The sequence below is a fragment of the Dermochelys coriacea genome, chromosome 7 (genome assembly GCF_009764565.3).
Source record: "Dermochelys coriacea isolate rDerCor1 chromosome 7, rDerCor1.pri.v4, whole genome shotgun sequence".
Lineage (NCBI taxonomy): Eukaryota > Metazoa > Chordata > Testudines > Dermochelyidae > Dermochelys > Dermochelys coriacea.
The window spans coordinates 21,534,716-21,557,214 of NC_050074.1; the positions used below are offsets into that span (position 1 = coordinate 21,534,716).

The 22,499-nt window shown below is 48.1% G+C and overlaps 1 protein-coding gene across 1 annotated transcript in view; it reads right to left on the reverse strand.

The window, feature by feature from the left end:
• Positions 1-413: 413 nt before the first annotated feature.
• The window catches only part of CHST13 (carbohydrate sulfotransferase 13), a 72,882-nt gene continuing 50,796 nt past the window's right edge, over positions 414-22,499 (reverse strand). The window contains exons 2-3 of the mRNA XM_038410671.2: positions 12,046-12,128; positions 414-2,514 (exon numbers count right to left, since the gene is read on the reverse strand). Of these exons, the coding sequence (XP_038266599.1) occupies positions 1,669-2,514; positions 12,046-12,128 (929 nt within the window). The 3' untranslated portion in view covers positions 414-1,668. The remainder of the gene's footprint in view (positions 2,515-12,045; positions 12,129-22,499) is intronic.

The following is a 22,499-nucleotide window of genomic DNA, read 5'->3' on the forward strand; positions in this document are numbered from 1 at the left end:
AAAGACTGAAGTGCTGTTTTGTCTAAGCAAATCCATCTATCTGGATTGGTTGGATATTAAAATCCTAGGATTTCTTATTTCTTCTTCAAGTAATGAATTGTTCAAAGCCAGCCAACAACCTTCCACTAGGCGTCTATGTCTATGTTTTGTTTTCACACACACAAACACAGACTCACTCTCTCTCTCGCTCACTCTTCCCCCGACCCTTTCTGGAAATCTGCATCATCTTTTCATAAAAAAGGAGTACTTGTGGCACCTTAGAGACTAACAAATTTATTAGAGCATAAGCTTTCGTGAGCTACAGCATCCGATGAAGCTTATGCTCTAATAAATTTGTTAGTCTCTAAGGTGCCACAAGTACTCCTTTTCTTTTTGCAAATACAGACTAACATGGCTGCTACTCTGAAACCTATCTTTTCATAAGTATCTCCCATTTCTATAGTGCAGTCCCTCCCAAAGTGCTTTACAAACAAACTGATACACAATCTACGCCTGGAAATTGTTTGGTCCAACAGTGAAATGCGGCCATCTCTGGAGTGAGAAGCAGCAGCTGTTTAACAGCATACAGCTACACCATATGGCAGGAGGTGAAAAAGAATATTTGGTAGGCCACATTTAAGCAGCCAAACTGGAATTTGGCTAGGATATAAGGAAATAATACTATTGAACATTTATATTATGGTAGTCCTTAGAGGGCAACCAGATTGTATAGCACCTAACACAATGGGACCCCAAACGGATGGAAAATAAAACAGTCCCTGCCCCAAAGAGCAGTTGACACCTACTCTTACACATAAGGGTCATGGGGTCTTTAATTACCATATTTGGTCAGGACATGCACACACACACACACACACACACACACACACACAATATCTAGGCCAAATCTTCTGCTGGTGTCAATCAGTGCAGTTTCACTGAAAGCAATGCAGCTTCATCAATTTACAATTATGAATCTGTCCTTCTCTTTCTATATGTACATAAAACAAAGTATTTAAAATTCCAACTGAGCGTGAGGGAGAAGCAATAAAAACAGGCTTTGCCACAGAGAAATACTAGATCAAAAAAGACAACATTGATGGCTCACATTCCCCCTTCCTCAATCAATGGGAAAGGAAGCGGCTTAGGAGAAGGGAGAAGAACAAAGAATACAATGCACATTAAATTATTGCTTTTCTCATCATCCTATGCAAAATTCTGACAGACCTCCTCCCCATGCCCATCAAAGGTTGAGATCCCTCTTGTGACCAGGCTGCACACAACTCAGTTAATGGGACATGCTGTGAAGGGAGCCTACCCTGGTAAGCAGCCTTCCCAAGATTCAGATCCGCAGTGAATTCTCTTAGCATCTAAAGGAAACACAAAAGTTGAATGTTTAAACAATAGCAGCCTGCTTCTGTGAACAATCGACCACAGGCACTGGAACGGGCTAAGGGTACTTCGGCCCAAGCATTCCGCATGCTAATCAACAAGGCAGCGTCTTGCGCATGGCCAGTCCCAATGAGGGCGTCGGCATGCGATGCACGTGCTTGAACGGGAATGGAGAGGCAGAGGGGAAAGGAATTAACTAAACAGCGAGCATGTGGGGGGGAAGGCGGGAGGTGTCTTGAGTAGCCAAGAATAAGTGAGTGAGGTCCCCAGTTCTCTAGGGCCCCCCTACCACTACCCTCATCGGAGGCGCAGGTATGACGGGATGGAGTAGTTGAAAAGCAAGTAATCCATTTTGTAAACATTAAAGAGTCTCCTTTGGTAGAAGGGGCTGATGTCCTCAAAGAACTGGGCTGTCATGTCATCTGTGGTCCTGGTGGTCTTGGAGGAAGAGGGGAACTTGACACTGGCATCGGCCCCTACCAGCTGCAGGACGTAGTTGGCGTCCTCGGCCAGTGTCTCGTACTTGCCCACCACATCATAGTGAATGATGCAGGGGTGGCAGAGCGAGTGCACCCGCTCCCAGTGCTCGTTGAAGGGCTCCTCAACTTGTGTGCGCGGGTCCAGCAGGTAGTAGACAAACTCCTGGAAGCGCACATCATCGCCACGCTCCAGGGCCTCGTTGCTGGGCTCCTTCCGGTGCCGACGGATGATCTTGGTGCCGTAGCGCTTGTGAAAGGCAGTATTGTAGCGGCGGGTGAACTTGTTGCGGTAGGCCGAGACCAAGCGCTCGAAGGGTTCCCGCACAAAGATGAACTTGAGGTAGTTGCGCAGGCGATGGTTGATCTCGGGAGTGCTGTACTCGGAGAGGGTGCGCAGGTTGGAGGAGACATGGGCCTCATTGGCTGGGATTTCCAGAGGGTCCCTGTACTTGCCCTGTCCAGTCAGAACCATCATGACTCGCTTCCAGTTGGTGCAGGCCACCTTGGGCACATAGCAGTAGAGCAGCCCATGCACGTCATCCACCACCAGGTGGCGAAGATCATCGGGTGTCAGGAGGCGCCGCTTGCGGGTGTAGCGACTGCAAACTCTGCTCAGCAGGTCCCGCCTCTGCTGGTGAGTGGCCTGCAGTGATGACTGCTCGAACTGGGGAGAGACAAGAGGGAAATCGTCATTGCCCAACTGAACTTAAAATGGAGTTGGGCTCCAGCCAGACGCGCTGAGTTCAGACATGGGAATCAGGGCATGAAGTCCATGTTCCCGCTCTGCTGTGGTGTAACACGCTTTCCCTTCCCCAGCACAGGGCTCTGCTTGTAGGCTGAGGAGTTCACCTATGTGGACTTTTTGCCTTAGCTCTGAGCTTTGATTGCTGTGAGGCACTTGACACTTAGATCCAATGGGGAAAAAGAAGGAGAGTGGAAGCAAATACAGAGAGAGAGAGAGAGAGCACGTGCTTGTGAAAAATGGAGCAGAGAGAGAAATTCGACTTTAAAAATTGCTATAATCCATACACACAGAGTATAGATTGGCCACTTGTGCTAGCACAGATTAAGGGGTCAGGAGGGAGGTTCGTAAAACAAGGAATTGGCTTCCCTTTGGCTAGGGAAAAATTAAATTGAACTGAGTTACCCATAGAGGAAAAACCATGAATGTAGAGGGGGAGCTTTCAAAGGCCCAAGGGGCAGCCTGGTAGACGTCCATTGAAAGTCAAAGGGAATTGGGCACACAACCCTCACTCGCGTCCTTGGAAATCTCTCCTTGAAAAGTGGGGGCAGGGGAGTTTTCAACCAGAAAGCTACAATCCCTTCCACCAGCCTTGCTTAGGAGCCTGCCTGTGCAGCCTCTGTGGGATGGGGTCTGGGGATATTCTCAGGGCTGGGGGCAGGCTGGGTGAAGGTGAATCTCCAACACATAGCTCAGCTCCCATGTTAGGGGCAGTTTTGGCAGCTGGGACACGAGTCAGATTCAAGTGCACATTTTTGGAGAGGTGTGGGGAGCCGCAGGGAACTGGGAGGGAGAATGAGCTGTTTCCAAGTCCCATGCTTTCTGGATGGCACAGTCAGGAGCCCTGCATCACCCAGCTTTGTCAGTACTGCCTGCTCCTTAGGCTGGAGCCTGTAGGGTCAGAACATCCTTGGGTTTCGTGGGAGGGACAATTATGGCTCTGGGAGCGGAAGAACGTTCAGTCTCTAGCACCCCCTTGGGGCTGGCTGCCGGGATTGAACGTGCACGCCTTGCAGGGACGATGGACTGCTTGGGCTGTGGCTGGAAGGGAGCAAGACCTGCAGAGCGGCACATACTGACCACTCTGAGGCCTGCCCTGTGCCTAATGCAGGAAGCGAACAGGGGACCTTTGGCACTTGCCCTGCAGAGGAGGTAGGCAAAGGAACAGCTCCCTTTGAGGGCCTCCTGCAGTGCAGGGGGGAGTGAAGAAACCCCATACAGAGATGGGAAGGCAGGAGGGGAATGAGAGGCTGTCCTTGCACAGCCAGACAGCATCACCCTTGCTGCTAAAGCCATCTGCTGGGCTGCCTGCTGAGCAGCCCCTCAGAGCTTGGATTGGCAACACCCGCAGCTCCCCCAGACTGGGGGGGGGGGCCTAGACCTGCCTTGGCCTCAGTTCTCCCCCTCACATTATTCTCCTGGGGTCAGCAGATGAGGAAAGCAGATGCCCCCAAGTTGTCTCAACGCCGCGCCGCGCCACTCCCCCCGCCTTTCTATGAGGCCAGCTCAGCATCTGTAACTGGAGTGGTCCCACCGGCCGCAGGACATGATTGTGATCACACCTGTCTTGAGATGCTTCCAGCAATCCAAACACCTTCCCGCATTCCCCCCACTTCGCATCCCTTTCTACCTGAGCTGTCTGCAAAGCCAAGGCTTGGCAGAGGTCAGCACGTGGCCCCAGGCTGGGCTGTGCAGGGCAAGTTCATTAACCGGAGACTCAGATTCCTATTTAGGGCCTTCCCTCACCATGGCACAAAGCCTAGGGACGTCTCTTTTCCGGCGCCACATCCCCCAACACAGCCCCGCTCTGCAGTGGGATGAGGGCAGAAGGCTCGGGTTTCAGCCCAGGAGCACTTCATTTACATTTTCTTTCTCATCCCTCAAGCCTCCTCTCCCACCAGTTCTACTGCTTTGCTAAAAGCCAAGCGGAGATGTCTCTGGACCGAAACCCCAGCTACAGACCCCCCAAAAACTTTGAGTAAGATCAGCTCCAACTTCACGCCAGCCTCTAGCTCTGTAAACCCTAGAGCTGGGGAGGTTTGGATCTCTGAGCTCTGTAGCAGGGGCTCCCCTCTCACGGCAATGTCTTAAAACCACTAGAACATGCGATTTCAAAGGAAAGCTACTGGCAGAAGGCTAGATCCCCTCCCTCTCCTGACCACCCGCTCCCATCAATGCTGGCAGAAAGGGAGAAGACAACTGCTGTGGCTTCTCCATACCACTCAGGACTAGCCCTATAAGGGAAACTGCCAGGCTGGCCCCAGAGTGTTACCAACTCACAGACTATGATAACAGTTAAGTAACTACCACTCCCACTGCTAAAAGAAAAGAAATCTGCTTTTGTGCAGCTGTCGCTTTACCATGATGATGGCTTCCATGTTGCAAGCTGAGGGAGTCTTCCACTTCAGACTCTGCTCCTCCAGACAGGCACCCCACTATCCAGGGGACTAGCTGCTCGCTGTCCTATTTCTGTAGCCTGGGATTCACTTTGTTTCCCTTCACACCCCTCTGTTCCTATACCTTTCACCACCCAAACCACAGAGGGATGGATCTTCCACAGGACTGGGAACAACCCCCATGGCTTGGCATTTGAATTGGCCTCCCTCTGAGCATCCCCTACCGTTTAAACTGCTCAGTCTTGTCTACAAGGCCCTACAGAGCTCCTTGCTGGCCTACTTCTCTGACCTGATTGCTTATCGCGCCATCTGCCTCCCCTCCTCCTCCTCACTAATAATGCCTCAGAGACGTGTCTGTTAGTTCTTTTCTCCCACAATCATCTCCTGCCCCTTTCTCCATGCCACCCCCATGCAAGGAACACCCTTCCTATTCCTGCTCTCCAAGCCACCTCAGGGGTCGACCTGCACAGGTGTGACAGTGCTCTGGCAAACTGCTCCTTTTCTTCTGCGGGTGCCCCATGGGGAAATCAGGGGATGCTGCAGGCCAGGACTGAGGTGCAGCAGAGCCAGATGGGGACCCTGGACTACAATAACAGGAGCACCTGGAAGTCAGGCTTGAGGTGCTTCTGCTAAAATGGGGGGGGGACCCCTGGACTGGACTAGGAGAGTGCTGTATTTCAGGATGGAAGTGCATTGGCAGAATTGTGCAGGAAAAGCTTGCACAATGACCCTCCCATTTGATAAACATGCCCCGTATTCTTTCTGGGTCTCCAGGTATTTCCCCCAATATTTGTGGACCTTAGAAACTCAAGAAGAATAATAATAAAAAAGGTTGCCTTAAAATCATTCCATCCCTGTAATCAGATTCTGGCTGGATGCTCCTTCAGTAGCCAGCAAGACTGGGATCATTATCCTGTCAGCCCAGCTCACCACCCATGGAGAGAGTTCCCGCCTCATGAGGTAAGGTGCAGCCAGACCTTTGCATTCCTCACATTCTTGCTCCTGAAGCTTCCTGACAGCTGTCCGCCATTGTTACATCACCCCCTCTCCCCCAGGAGCCCATTTGCTTATCCCAGGCTGCCTGCATGGACCCCCAGCCAGCCTGCCAGTCCCTGTAAGGCTCACTTCAAGATCCTTCTTAGCTTGGGCAGGCAAAGCTGTGGGTGCTTTGCTAGCTGGAAGCTTTCTAAACACAACACTTAGGACCCTGGGACCCAATACAAGCCTTCCATCCCATTGACACTTTGCATTCAGGCTCCTACATTGAAACCCATAGATTCATCGCTAGAAGTTGCACTATGCAGGAGGAAGCTTTTACTGGGAAGAGCTCACCACCAATGCAGGTCCATAATCTTTGTAGATGTTTATGTGGGTACCATTTAGGCAACTGAAACCACATTAACATCCCTGTTCAAAACCGTAGTCAGCAGGACCCATACTAATTGTAAATTGAAGCAGGACTGAAATAAAGTATCCTTTGTCTGCTATTCACTCATTTTTTTTCTCCCAGCAGGGAAATAATGGGCTAGATCCTGAGCGGGTATAAACTGTCATAGCTCCACTGACTCCTGTGACAATTTACACCAACTGAGGTTCTGCCCCACTGTACTCGGCTGGCTACTTGGAAGTCACGACATTAGCATCTTGTTCGTGGTGTTATAGATATGACCGAAGAGGCATTTTCATTCTTAGCCCTGGATTTCAGATACTGTAACTTCCTGAAAACAGGTTTCAGAGTAGCAGCCGTGTTAGTCTGTATTTGCAAAAAGAAAAGGAGTACTTGTGGCACCTTAGAGACTAACAAATTTATTAGAGCATAAGCTTTCGTGAGCTACAGCTCACTTCATCGGATGCATTTGGTGGAAAAAACAGAGGAGAGATTTATATACACACACACAGAGAACATGAAACAATGGGTTTATCATACACACTGTAAGGAGAGTGATCACTTAAGATAAGCCATCACCAACAGCAGGGGGGGAAGGAGGAAAACCTTTCATGGTGACAAGCAGGTAGGCTAATTCCAGCAGTTAACAAGAATATCAGAGGAACAGTGGGGGGTGGGGTGGGAGGGAGAAATACCATGGGGAAATAGTTTTACTTTGTGTAATGACTCATCCATTCCCAGTCTCTATTCAAGCCTAAGTTAATTGTATCCAGTTTGCAAATTAATTCCAATTCAGCAGTCTCTCGTTGGAGTCTGTTTTTGAAGCTTTTTTGTTGAAGTATAGCCACTCTTAGGTCTGTGATCGAGTGACCAGAGAGATTGAAGTGTTCTCCAACTGGTTTTTGAATGTTATAATTCTTGACGTCTGATTTGTGTCCATTCATTCTTTTACGTAGAGACTGTCCAGTTTGGCCAATGTACATGGCAGAGGGGCATTGCTGGCACATGATGGCATATATCACATTGGTAGATGCGCAGGTGAATGAGCCTCTGATAGTGTGGCTGATGTGATTAGGCCCTATGATGGTATCCCCTGAATAGATATGTGGACAGAGTTGGCAACGGGCTTTGTTGCAAGGATAGGTTCCTGGGTTAGTGGTTCTGTTGTGTGGTGTGTGGTTGCTGGTGAGTATTTGCTTCAGATTGGGGGGCTGTCTGTAAGCAAGGACTGGTCTGTCTCCCAAGATCTGAGAGAGCGATGGCTCGTCCTTCAGGATAGGTTGTAGATCCTTGATGATGCGTTGGAGGGGTTTTAGTTGGGGGCTGAAGGTGATGGCTAGTGGCGTTCTGTTGTTTTCTTTGTTGGGCCTGTCCTGTAGTAGGTGACTTCTGGGTACTCTTCTGACTCTGTCAATCTGTTTCTTCACTTCAGCAGGGGTCCCACCCCACCCCCCACTGTTCCTCTGATATTCTTGTTAACTGCTGGAATTAGCCTACCTGCTTGTCACCATGAAAGGTTTTCCTCCTTCCCCCCCTGCTGCTGGTGATGGCTTATCTTAAGTGATCACTCTCCTTACAGTTTTCAGAGTAGCAGCCGTGTTAGTCTGTATTCTCAAAAAGAAAAGGAGTACTTGTGGCACCTTAGAGACTAACAAATTTATTAGAGCATAAGCTTTCGTGAGCTACAGCTCACTTCATCGGATGCATCGGATGCATCGGATGCATCTCCTTACAGTGTGTATGATAAACCCATTGTTTCATGTTCTCTGTGTGTGTGTATATAAATCTCTCCTCTGTTTTTTCCACCAAATGCATCCGATGAAGTGAGCTGTAGCTCACGAAAGCTTATGCTCTAATAAATTTGTTAGTCTCTAAGGTGCCACAAGTACTCCTTTTCTTTTTCCTGAAAACAATTACCCTCTGGTTTGAAATTTCTCTTGTGTGGTCTCAGCTCAGAGTTTGTTGTTGTTTTTTTTTTTTTTGTTTTTTTTGAATCTGTAGCCATTTCTGTGCGGGAAAACAGTACAGAGCATCTCATACTATAAGACAGTTAGTCAAGTGCTTTTTCTGTACTTGCTCAAAACCATGTGGGATGGAGGGATGGCTAAAAGTATGCATGCCCAGCACCAAAGAAATGCAGCTGCATTTCACCAGTTACCCAATGGAGTAAGTGCCCACCTTGTATTTATCTCAGTGCAAAACGGCTCCCTTCATTTCCTTCTTTTTAAAAGCCAAGGACATTAAATATCAGATTTTTAAAACCCCAACTACATTCCTGGAGCAGTAGGTCTGAGGCTTTGAATGCACTAGAGCCAAGACATTCCACATTTACCATTTCCCCAGAGCAAATGTAATGCAGCCACATGAAGGCATAAAAGCTATTACATGGGTATAAGAGGGATGCATTACAGTTGCCATGGACTGCCTTTCCTGGAGTTGTGTCCATGTTCATTCTCAACAATAATGCTGCACAATGTGGTTGTGGGGGGTGAACTTGATTTCAGCGGGATGAGTTTTAGGCTGCCCCACACACACCTGAGAGATCAACATGGTGAGGATGATAGGATAAGTGAGGAAGAACAGACAGTTCTTTCTAGATCTCTGATGCCTCCAGGCCCCTGGTCCCTCCATGGCTGCTAGCAGTTTGTCAACCACGTGACAGCGTATAACCTGTAGAGTCTGGAACTCTGGCCTGGAGCAGGGGCTGATACCCAGGATATCCTGAGTGGCACCACTGCCTCATTACGATGCATTTATGGGATATTTGGGAGTTGGTGAGGTGAGCTGGTGTCATGCCATCACAACCCAGTGCCCTGGTGATGCAGAGTCACAGACCCAGTTGGGGGCTTGTTGGCTAGGTAGTTGGCAAACCAGGACTCTCCTAGAGAACAGGGGGGCTGAGTGGAGACCCCAGGAGAGGATTGTGTCAATTTCCCCTGAATGTCATGTCATTGCCCCTCTCTGAGGCTCAGAATGCTCTGCCTGGGCATTATGGGGAGGAAGGTCAATGGAAAAACACCACAGCGAGCAGCAGATCCCCGCTCAGCAGTGCTGATGCAGAAGTTGGTCTCTCAGTTTCTGGGTCAGCTGTAGCTAACAGCATAGATTCATAGATTCATAGATACTAAGGTCAGAAGGGACCACTCTGATCATCTAGTCTGACCTCCTGCACAGCGCAGGCCACAGAATGTCACCCACCACTCCTATGAAAAACCTCACCCATGTCTGAGCTATTGAAGTCCTCAAATCATGGTTCAAAACTTCAAGGAGCAGAGAAGCCTCCCTCCAGTCAACCATGCCCCATGCTACAGCGGAAGGCGAAAAGCATCTCCACTGACTCCCGCGTGACACCCCCAAAAGTCAATGGATGGGTAGCTATGTCAGGCTCTGGAGAGAACTGTGGCCAGCCCTCCTCATTTGTCGAAAAGTTCAGGGAACCTTTGAGGGTATGGTAGATCCCACAGGATTCCCCCCCAAGGCCTTCCCTCAGCCTCCTCATCAAAACACTGTCCCTCTTTGCTCTGTGCTGCTGCTCCTGTCCCATGAGGGGATTACTGTCCCCTCATTCTCAATCCTTTTGCCTGGATTGCTAACAAAAGATGAAAACACCTCAAAGCACGCAAGCCCCTGACAGTGACAATGGAGCGCCCAAGCCAGGGGAGAGTGGAGAAGCCTGTCCCTCCCTCCCCTGCTACCTTGGGCCACTGGGATTCTGTGCTGGCTACAAGAGCCAGGCCTGCATGTGTCCTCTCCCTCCCCTTGCCGGCAGCCAGGAAACCTGGGCTGTGCAGTGAAAGGACCGAGCTCCGTTCATTCTCCCACTCTGCGAACCATCTGTAAAGTCAACAGTGCTCAGACAGGAACCCAAAAGGGGAGGCATGAGCTGAATGCTGAGCTGGTCTCTGGCAGCGGCTGCTCCTGATGTGCTTGCCAGCCACTCAGAAGGCTGGCAGCCCAGAGCCCATGTCCAAGAGGGCAAGAAGCAGGCCTAGAACTCTGGGTCGGACAGTGCAGCTTAACCATCCCTTGGCGAGGAAGAGGTTGACAGTGGCCCTGTGTTTTCTGGGATCGTCGGGGAGATGGGTCCCGTCAAGGTTTCAGAAATGGCAGTTGGTGTCCGCACATCTTCCGTCAGGATACATGGGTCTGGCCTTCCAGCCACACGCTTAAAGGCAACAGCACATGGCCTGCTTTCCAGTGAGATGCTGGCCAGGTGGGGGCTTCCTTTAAGAAGGCTCTGATTGTAACAGTCATAGTGTTAAGCAAGTCAAGGCTGTTATCCTGCATTTATTTTGCCTGTTCTAGCTTGTGAAGATCTCAAAGCACTTTACAAGGGTGAAAGAATTCAGGGCTGGAGCACGCACAGGGAAAAAATGGTGGGTGCTAGGCACCCACCAGCAGCCCCCCATCAGCTCCCCCTGCCCCCAAGCAGCTCCCATCCACTGGCGGGCCATGCGGAGCAGCACCTCCCCATCCCTCCCGCTCCTCCCGCCTGCTGTGATCAGCTGTTTCATGGTGTTCAGGAGGCTCGGGGAGGGGGGCAGGAGCGAGGACACGGCGTGCTCGGGGGAGGGCTGGAACTGGGCAGGAAGAGGCGGGGTGGGGTTGGGGCCTGGGGCAGAGCCGGAGGTCGAGCACCCCCCGGCACTTTGGAAAGTTGGTGCCTGAGAGGTGTAGTATACTTGATCATCTTATCTAGTGTCTTGCTGGGACTAGGGCTTGGGTGGAGATGAGATGGCTACAACACAATCCAAAGATGACTGTGATTTACTAAGGGCGTGTCTACATGTACAGCGCTGCAGCTGCACCACTGCAGCACATCTGGTGAAGATGCCCTATGCCAACAGGAGAGGGATCTCCCACGAGCGGCAGAAGCTACGTCGGTAGGAGAACATAGAGCTATCCACACCGGCGCTTATGTCGGTGTAACTTATGTCACTCAGGGGGATGGTTTATTCACACCCCTGAGGGATATAAATTCTGCTGACATAAGCTGTAGTGTAGACATAGACAGACTGTAGACTCTTCGAGGCAGGGACAATCTTTCTGTTCGATCTGTACAGCACCTAGCCCAATGGTGCCCTGTTCAGTTATTTTGGAAAACATGGCAGAGGTGATCTCAAGATGGTCAGGGACACAACCCCATACTTGGTGTGTCCAACTGCCAGAAGTTGGACTGGACAACTGGGGATGGATCACTCAAAATGGCCCTGTCCTGTTTATTCCCTCTGATGCACCTGGCACTGCACACGGTCAGAGATGGGATACTGGGCTAGATGGACCCTTGGTCTGACCCAGCATGGCCATTCATGTGTTCAGCTGGGGAAGATTTTACCCATCTTTTGTGCTGTAGAATTTGCTTTGAAATCCTCAGAGCACCATTGTTGGATCCTCAATTACTGTACCCCAGACTGGCTGTGCCAGGCCAAAGTAGCAGCAGGGGTCTGGAGTACTTTTTATAACTGATAATTATCTAGAAGATTGTGACCTTTTTCAGACACTGCCCTTGACACCTCAAGGTCAGGTTGTTACTGCAAAGCAGCCTGTGTGTGGCTGCAATTTAAGAACACACTAAATGTCATTAAACAACAGGTCAATTCCCACCAAAGCCCCACAGATTCCCCACCCCCACCTTTCAGATCCTTCATTTTCCTCTTCAAGTTCACCCACCTGGTCACTGTCGTAAAGTACCTGGAGTGGACTTCGGCCTGACTTCCCGTGCCAGCTGGTCCCCAGAATCCTATCCTCTGCAGCTGGAGAGAGAGAGGGGTGGGGGAGAAGAAAGCAGAACATTTTACTTCCCTCGCTACTGCCTCTCGGGTACAGATGCTATGATGGAGAGCAAAGCGCTTCCAGGAAGTGTGTCTGGGTTAAATATGGGTTGGTGTCACCTTCGATTTAAGTCCATTCAGATTCTTACACTGGACGAGCAACTTGTCCCCTTCCACCACTTGCCAAGCTGTCTGACTCTGGGTGTGACACTTTGCAAAAGGTGATCACCTCTGGGTTACGATTTACTGGATTCAAGTCCCACATCACATACTCAAAGGTGTCAAAATGCTTCTTGATGCTGCCCACATGTGGGATTGCTAAAGGCAGATCCAGGTCTATATATGGCCCTATACACCACATGAAAGTTCTGGAGCCAGCTGATGATTAAATACATTATACATTTATAAAATAATATTTTCTCTGTAGCCTTCCAGAAATGCTCCTTGCATATCCAGGATTGCAAATATCTATGCAACTATCCCTAGGACATTGCAAAATAATGGCTCATCCAGGAGTGCACAAAAATATTAACAAAGGGTATCCAGAAAGCTCAGCTACAGTAATGGGAGAGAAAAGCTCAGGCATGCTTTTGGGAAGACTTCATCGCTAAAGATACGCAAGGAGCATTTCTGGAAGGCTACAGAGAAAATATTATTTTATAACATTATACATGACATCATAAAAGTCCTGGGGTGTCTTGGAAAAGTGTGCTGATCATCCCATTGTACTAGACATCTTGCAGGCATTCATAAAATTCAGACACTTGTGTGATTTTTAAATTGTTGGTGTCCCATATAACACATAGGGAAACTGAGGAAATAGGTGCTCAGGATTTATGAAAATCAAGCCACAAGTGACATGCCCACAGTGAGAGAGTACGGAATAGACCTAGAAGTCTGAGTTCAAACTCACTGCCTTATAAACATGAAAATCTCTCCCACACACATACACCCTGCTGTTTATCTGAGATTTAAAAGAGCCTGGTCAGGTTAAAAGTGTATTTGTAATACAAAGTTCCTTATCCCTGTTCTTTGCAACATCTGAATTACTGAAAGTTTTCAGAACTAAAATTCTCAATTTTACTTTTCATGACTAATGCTGTGTTGTGGTTTTTTGTATGTTTTTATTTTCTGTATTTCACTAAATTTGGACTGTAAGCCTACTCAGTTTCATTTTATTTTGTTTCTTCTAGTCAGTTTCATTTTCTGGCTCTCTATATTAGCAAAGTGTTGCAATGTTTGAACTGCAAACACTTAAAAAATCATAAAATCATAAAATATCAGGGCTGGAAGGGACCTCAGGAGATCATCTAGTCCAACCCCCTGCTCAAAGCAGGACAAATCCCCAATTTTTGCCACACATCCCTAAATGGCCCCCTCAAGGATTGAAATCACAACTGTGGGTTTAGCAGGCCAATGTTCAAACCACTAAGCTACTTCATGGGTCATGTTTAAAATCAAAGAAAATACTATTTACATGGAATACAAGAAAATGCATACATCTTCAGAATATTTCTGCCAACAAACAAAACCTAAGTTTCGGTTACAAACATTTCATGCATGTCCTTTTAAAATAATAAACCACAAGTAAAAAGCAATTGCATTTCACAGCTTCACTTGCAACTGCCGAGTAACTTGACCCACGTGGACATGAAAATACCACTGCCTGCAGGGCTGCATCAATGAGGGAATTACTCAACAGGACTAACAGACAGCAATCCCAACCGTTTTATCTGACAAAAGGGTGTAACAGCATTTGTGCTAGGCAGTGATAACGGGACAGACTAAGGCAGTGGTTCTCAAAACTTTTTCACTGGTGACCCCTTTCACACAGCAAGCCTCTGAGTGCGACCCCCCCTCCCATAAATTACAAACTTTTTTTTAATATTTAAATTATAAATGCTGGATGTGCCGCGGGATTTGGGGCAGAGGCTGACAGCTCGCGACTCCCCATGTAATAAGCTCGTGATCCCCTGAGTCCTGACCCCCAGTATGAGAACCCATGGACTTAGATATACATTTCCAGGCTCAGGTCACTTGCTAATTAATAGGGAAGTTGTCAAGATACTTAACCATTATAAATCTGTTTTAAGTCTTACTCGCTGTTTTAAAAAAATTGTTCTAGTGTTTGAAACTAAAGAGTTTCAGTTTTTATTTCTCTCTATACTACATAGATACCCTGATTTTGTACTGGAGGGTTGTTTAAACCAGTGTCAGACTCCAGGATAGATTCTACCCATCTGCTGTGTTATTCCAGTTTCCAAGGCAAGTGGAGATACTGAAGAAAAGTTTTCATTCACGAGAATAATGATGTTTCTAGCCCTTAAAGTTGTGAAAAACGTTCCAAATGTGATTTCATGCAGTGCTGTCTGCCTGAGTCTGCTGACAGCCTGAAACAATGGCTATCAAGGAAGAGTGAGATACCTTGTATATGTCAGATTGTGCTGACTCTGAAGCCTAATGGCAACAATTGAAATATGCACATGGTTAACCATTTAAACGGCTGGTCGGTGTAGCAGAAACATCCAGCTCATGCATTTATCCACAGCTGATTGATACAGGGCAGCTATAAGCTACCCTCGTTCAGGCCCTGTCAGTTTAAAAAACTGCCCTGCTGTAAATGGTGACACCCCAGAGCACAGTTCTGTTCCCCATCCCTCATTTGGATTCTAGGATGCCTCACTCCCTGCCTGGGGGACAAAGGTTAAACATGGGGAGGGGGGACAGCTTCCCTTGGGAGTTTACTCTCTGGTCACTAGGGGACATGGTAATTGTTGCTCATCCTCCTCCTCTCTGAACCCTGCTCAGTGCAGTAGGGAGGCAGAGACAGTGCTCAGAGAGAGGGGGAGCAGGATGGAGCTGATCAGGAGCCTGGAGAGAAAGGAGAAAGTCTGTGCGACACAACAACGTCCCTGCTCAGGCCTGGGAAGGAAAGGAAGAAATCAGATCAGGAGAAGGATTGATCTCCTAAACCTCCCCCACTACAAGTCACCCCCACCCCAGGACAGAGGAGGGGAAGAGGGAGAAGAGGCAGGGGATGCCAAAAGGCAGATAAAGAGAGCGAGAGAAGCGGAGAAGGGGAAGGGGGGGGAAGGTAACATATCTGGCTCTGGGTAACCCCTTGTGATGTCAAGAGGAGCTGCTCTGGCTTATGTTGGGACTGAGAGTGGCCTTTAAAAAGTTAGTTACTGCTAGAGATGGATTCAAACCAGAATCTTGATTCCAAATCCCCTCAGTTGTTTTGGTGGGGAGGGAAGATAAATGAGAGGTAACAGTTTAGATTAGAATCCCACCCCTACCCCCCGCAAAAAAAATCCAAAACAGTCAGCGGCCTGTTTTCCAGTTCTAGACAGGACATATGAAAATCTCCCGGGCTCACCTGATGTGATGCGATTTCTGCCTCTTTTGGCCAAAATCTCCCAAGATTTGGATGCCTTTGAATAAATATATCCCAGTGTTGATTCAGCCTGAATCCCAAATAGCCTGATACCAAGTCTTGATGCAAGCCCAGTAAATGGGACTGCTCATGTGAAAACAGGATCGAGCCTGAAAGGACATTACTGGGCACTCTGCTATGCACGGAGTCCTGCACCCGGGCCGGCCCTAGCTTTATGACCTCCCACCACGTAGCTCTTGGTAATACTACTATAAGTTGGCCCTCTCCGTAAGATGAGGATGCCCCGAAAAGTTCAGCAGCCCAGCGCTGCAGGATGCAGGTTATAATTGCTGTAGGGACATCTTAAAATGCAAAGAGAACATGTCTCATGGAGGTTAAAGCATGAAAAGCATTCTGCTAATATTAGGGTTTGAAAACATACCTGTTTTCAGCAAGCTAATTTGGGGTTTAAGACAAGCAACTGGAGTTCTTTTGAAATATAGCATAAAAAAAAAAAGACCACACTTTAAGATCTGAGCACCAGCCACTGCTAAATCCACATACACATAGGAAATGACACTTCCGGAAGCCTTAGATGATCAAGGAGTTACTCAACAGGAGGTAACGGGCAGTGGTGCTAGGTTCCTCCATCCAATGTAACCGTTACCCCGCAAGTGGGTGCAACAACATCTGTGGCGAGGAGAGATGAGGAACAGGCCTGAGGCATGCAGTGCCATACTGCGACACTTGCCCAAGGGGCTAAGAGTCTGCATTGCCAGGCTCAGTCATTTGCAAACGAAAGGCAAATGGTCCTGGTCCTTTTAAAAATCCATTATTTAAAACCTTATTACAAAGAAGAAATAATTTTTAAAAAGTGAAAATCTGAAACTGCAATTTTCCCAATGAGTTTTATTTCCCTGATTTGTTATTGTAGGGTTGCTTATGAGTACTAGGCCACTCACTCTGGCTTGTTGTTAGCTGTGTTACCAACTCTCATGATTTTGTCATGAGCTTCATGATAATTGTTTTCCTTAAAGCCCCAGCTCCTGGAATCAAGTGGATATGTGATGATGTCAGTCTTCATTCTTAAAGAGAAAGTAAGTTTGTAGCTCTCATGACTGTGGAGAAAGCTTCAAAATGTGACCTCAGTGCACCCTAAAGGCTCAAAAAGCTGAAGAACACCAAATCTATTATTTGTACATAACCTCCTGATTTGAAAGCCAATCTCACGATTTTAGTTGAGCCTGACTTGTGATTTTTGAACATTGGAAGTTGGCAATACTGTTATCGGGGTGCCTGCTGATTGTGGGGGATGCACGGTGGTGGCTTGCGAGCACTGGGATGGCCAACACTGCCTTTTATTCAAAATAGCATGGAGGGACTTGCTTTGGAAAATAACATGCTTACAAATAGTCACATTTCTAGCTGCAGGAAATAACTGTACCACCAAAGACTGACTGCTGAGGTTGACCTGGGGCCCAAGAGTACAAAGGGTTCAGTTTAGCTAAGCTGGAGGCAAGGGGGCTTTAGCAGCAGTATAAGGACCCTAGTAAATAGCAGCGGTACAGGGTCCTGCAGGTCATATGAGCCCCCAGAGCCGGCTCCTATCTGCTCACCTGGCAAGAGCCCCTGCCCCCGCAGAGGAGGCACTTTAGAGCAGAGCAGAGCAGAACAGCATATTGCAGGCCAGCCAGAGGGGTGCGTGGGGTGTGGAAGAAGTTGCGGGAAGGGCAGATCTGCCCTCCAGCAATTTGGTGCTCCTGCGGGGCCATTGGAGTGTGAGAGGGGTTGGTTTTAAGTGCTACAGGTAAGTTTGAAGGCAACAGCAGCAAAGCCATTGAAGCAGAGGTGCAATTTAGACCAGGGACTTCCCTATCCTGCACTGTGTGCTGCAATGCCCCCAGAAAGCCCCTGAATAGGGCAGCTGCAAGCTGTCTCCCCTTTGTCCCTGCACCAGAGCAAGATCTGGCCCAGAATACACCCTTTCCATAGATACAGATACCTGCAACAGCCTGGTCAGCTTGGTCACAGGGAACGTCCTGTGTTCACTTAAAAACGGCTGTTGCAATGCTGATGGAGGGGTCTTAGAGCTCTGAGCTGCCAATGGGCAGCAACAAGGTTGCAACATTTCATAGCTCTCAGATGATTTAGTTTTCACAAGCGATTATGCCATCCCTGGACTAGGCCCTTGCCAAACTTTCATGATTGACGTCCGGACCAATTCAGGTTTTACAAGCACACGCACCAGAGGAAGTGTCCTAACCCAGAAAACTTCTGTTTGCTTTACACTAATTCCCTAGAAGAAACATAGATGGACTTCCCAGCTGGGACAATAATGCAGCCAAGTCCCAGCTCGCATCAATGTTTAAAGCAGAGTTTGAAACCCCCGGCGAATGGGGCCGAAGCTCCGACTCAACCGCGAGTGGCTCAGTTAGATCTTACTCGCTGGCCCAGCAGTCGCCAGCAGGACAGGAGCTTTGAATAATATGGCTGCTGAACAATAATGAGGGGGTGCGTTCTCTTGGAGGCAGAGTCAGAGCTGCAAATTCAGAGGCGGGTGGCAACATTTCACAACTCACGCAGTGACAGATGAAGACATGATCAAGGGAACATGGGCGTTGTAGTCGGAAGGAGCCTCGGTGCAGCAACGAGGCAGACCAATAGGTGATGGCAGCAGGCATTGAAACTATACAGAACACTCACTTTACTTGGCAACAGAGGTCACTGACTCTACGTTTACTCTGCCTGGGTTCCACGGTGCATTTGTGTAACAAAGAATCCAGACCTGCAACAACCCCTGCTCCTCTGGCCTTGGGTATGCCGCCCGCATTCCCAACTACAGCTCTGATGAAGCCCCTTGCTCCTGAGCTGCAGCACTCCCCGCTATCCTATTCTTGGAACCAACTCACTCCAACGGCTCTGTTCATGTACTTCAATCCCGCCCTCCAGCCCCCAGTCATTCCGGTCCTGAACTTCCCTACAGGCAGCTCCCCCCACACAAGCCAAAGCAGACAATACCACAGCCTGTGAAGGCAAAGCTCTCAAGTGGCTTCCTATTGAACGCTGGCTAAACTGTGGGGACTGAGCCTTGAACTGGAAACCAGTATAGGGCTGGAGGGGGAAGAAAGTCTCAGGTTTTTATTCCAACCTGTTTCTTCCATTCAGTTTGGGATGAACCATGAATTAGAGGAGGGGGCAGGTGGGGAATTATATTTCTGACCATTTATTGTTACCTTGGCTTCACTTCAAGAGACTGAGTGGAAAAAAAAAGCCCCCACAGTTCTGCTTACAGTGGCTAAGTTCCCAGGCCAGAGGTACCCTTGCTATGTTGGCCTCTGGGCTCTAAGAGGTTGAGGAAGGGGATGAAGCCAACAGGTAATGGAATAGCTGACAGTGGGGGGAAAAAAGAGTAGATTAATGCATCCCTCTCCATTTTGGGATCACAGCTATAAGTACAGCAGATGCTCTATCACGCGGGCCGTTCCAAGATCATAACGTCTTGGCTCCAGTTCTGACTTTACAGTCCGTTAGTGACTTTCCCAGATTCCACATCCAGCCCCCTCCGCACATGGAAATCCCCAAAAGGTTTTGCATAGCCACAGTTGTTTCCATATGCAGGGGTACAGGTTAGCCAGTTAGATCCAGTTCCTATAGGGAAGAAACCCTACACCCCTGCACTTCCCCACCCCATTTCTCAGACAACTAAGAAATCAATGAGGATGAGAGTGACCAGTGAGGATGGGACCAAGCTGCAAAGTTGGGATCCAGTGCCAAACTTTTCTAAGGCGCACGGACAGGAGGGGGCATGTTTGGATTGGCTATAAAGTTGAAAGGCTTATCTTCGCCATAGCCTGGGAAAGGGGGACAGAAGAGAGACAGACAGTGGGTGGGTGTGTGATTGGGGGAGACAGGAAGGAGCAGAGAAAACACTTGTAAAGGAACCAGAGCTAATCGGTACCCACCACATGATCAGAGACTAGAAGGAAACACAGAAGCTCTACTTTTTAGAGCTTTCTGTGCTGCTGTTGCTTTCAATCTTCCCTGTAGAGCTTGAGGAAAAAAAAACAAATAAATCAGACAACCCACATCCAAATTCTACAAATATTCCACCGAACACAGAAGCTATTATCCTGCAGCAGTCTGATAGCAATAATTGTTCTCGGTCTGGGGTTCAGCTGTTTCACTTCACTCTTTTCAAAAGGAGAAGGAAATCAATTTTACAGGGACATTTCTAGGCTTATTAGTCAATAAAGTGGGCAGAAGTATTACAGGATGCTGATATCCCAGGGAATGCTTTGAAAAACAAGGTGTTTAAAAAAAAAGAGGGGGTGCTGCTATCAAATCCTATTTTCTGCACTGCAGAAGACTGCATGAGAGGGAAAGCCTTATTTCAGGCCTCCTGTCTTGATTCTATTCCTCTGCATGCAGAAGAGCCATGGGAGGTTCGTTGCATCAAACATTACAACAAAACAAAACAGAAATTGTGGTACCCAAACTGCAGTGAACTGGTCAGATTCTGCTCTGAGTTACACTGGTATCAATTTGGAGCAACTCTGATTAGCATGTTTATTACGGTAGTGCGTAGAGACCCACCAAGATCAGGGCCCCATTGCACTTGGGATCATGTGAACACAGTAGCAGAGTCTCCCTGCCCCAAAGAGTTTACAATCTCAGCAGATAAGATAAACCTGCCCCACCCCCGTCTAAACACACAAGCAGATAACTTCAGGGGAGTTATTCTGGGTTTACTTCAGTATGACTCAGAGCAGAGGCCAAATGTCTCCTAGAGATTCCCAGGAGACATCTGGAGTCCTTCCATATTGCACTGAAACATCTGATTCTGTACACAGTCTGAGGCAGTGCATAGTGGAGTAACAGACCACTGGTCTGATCCACTATGGCAATCCCTGTTATTCTGTTAACAGGAGAGCATTGTGTGTTTCTTAATAAGGCGAGTCACAGAAAAGGCTGGCCTCTCCAAAGCTACTGAACAGAGCCCGGTATAGCATAAAGCTTTGTTGACATCACTGTGAAATATTCCCAGTGCAAGAATGAGAGGGCCCTTGATTAATTTAAATGACAAGTTTAAAGATGAATCAAGAGGAGAATTTATTTTTGTACCATACAATTAACCTGTGGAACTCACTGGTGCAGAATGTAATGGAGTGCAATAATTCAGTAAGCTAAAAAAAGGATTCAGTATTTATGTGAATAAGAACAGCCTCCACAGTGAGACTAACAAAGGAAAAAGATATTAAGAGGGTTATCAACCTCATGCTTCAGGGCAGAAGCTGATCACTAGCTTGGTCAGGAAGAAATCTTCCACCCCACCCTCCTTGTTGCCCAGTCACATCATGGGAGCTGTACAACATCCTTTTGAAGCAGCAGGGGATTTTTTTTCCTGCTGATCATGCTTGTTGACCTCAGAGGGGGCATTGCATAGGTTTTTAACTATGTATTTTTGCCTCTTCCAGCTCAGAAGTACAGAGGGCTGTCACTACAGAGTGGGCAAACTATTCCAGACACAAAGCATCTGTGGGGCTCCCGATATCACCCTGTAACTAGGTAATGATACCAGACTAGATAGATTATTAAGTAAGTGCCCTGCTTTGGCAATTCGTAGGAAGCAATGAGTGTTTATAAGCAATCAACAGAAGAGTCTCCCTGGATTAATTGCCCATGTCTAAGTGCTCTTCTTACAGTCACAAGTGCCTGCCATTGCAGCCATATTCTATAGGCATTCTGGAATCGCCACATGAATCAGTAACAAGGTTCCATGAGCACAGAGGGAATGCAGCCACTTGCACAGGAAAGAATGAATGTGCAGGAGGGGCTGGGCTGTACACGAAGCAAGACCTGCGGTCTGGGGCCAAGTGGCAGGAATTTAAACAGTAAATGCGATGCTGAAGTGAACACCCGAGCTGGCGATTTAGACAACTGTTCCCCACGCAGGAGCTGGAATCCCCTACTGCTCAGGGCAGGCCAGGTCGCACCCGCAGGGAATACTGGACCACAGTCAAGAGAAGAACATCCGCATCCTCTGTCCAATGTCAACGGGCACATCGCGAGCAGGGAAAAATTGCTCCATGTGTTAATTGAGGGCCTGCAGCCAGGGCGCACTGTTCAGCTGGAAGAGGAGCTAGAAGCTTTCAGTGCTAAAACAAAGGCATGGCAAGCAGCCCTCCAATGGCGCCGTTTCCCCCTGCTCCCAGCATCTGTTTTACAGAGCGAGTCCATGTGCTCCAGGGAAGCGATCCAAGGAGAGGGAAAGAGGTTGATGATTCTCCAGAAACCCAGGCGAAGACCATTGAGCAACAACAGATGACATCATGGCCATCAGCAGCAACAGGCTTTCCCTGCACTGTAGTAACACTGCAGAGACAAGCCAGTACTGGCATCAGGGAGACACATTCTGTGGGTCCATGGGAATCAGAGTAATAATGTCGGCATGGTGAGAATTTGCTAGCTAGTGCTTGGAAGAGGAAGGTCTAGATAAGTATTATCGTAATGAATTGGCTGGTGACCCACTACCCTGTATGGGAGAGAATGAGAACTGCTCATAACTCCCCAGGTACTATCTGTGTCATCAATGAGAACAAGAGCTTAGTACGATTCAGAATAAAGACTGGCCATTTACATGGGTAATGACAACATGCAGTTGTACTAGTGAGGATAAAAACACAAGGGATGTAAATCTTCATGCTTCAAGGCAAGAGCCATTCATTGATGGGGGTTAAGAGGAAACCAATAGGAGGGAGGCACTATTGTCCACCATGGGATTTCTTGCACCTCTCTCTGAAACATTGGGCACTGACCTCTAATAAAGACAGGGCAGTGGGCTAGACAGAGCACTTGCCTGAGGCAGCAAGACCATGTCTAGGTGGTACACAAGTTATGTGTGTACATGGTACCTTCTGTATAACCAGCTGAATTCTTATAGTTGCTTCTATTAATCTGTTGTCTATGGCAAAGTTTGA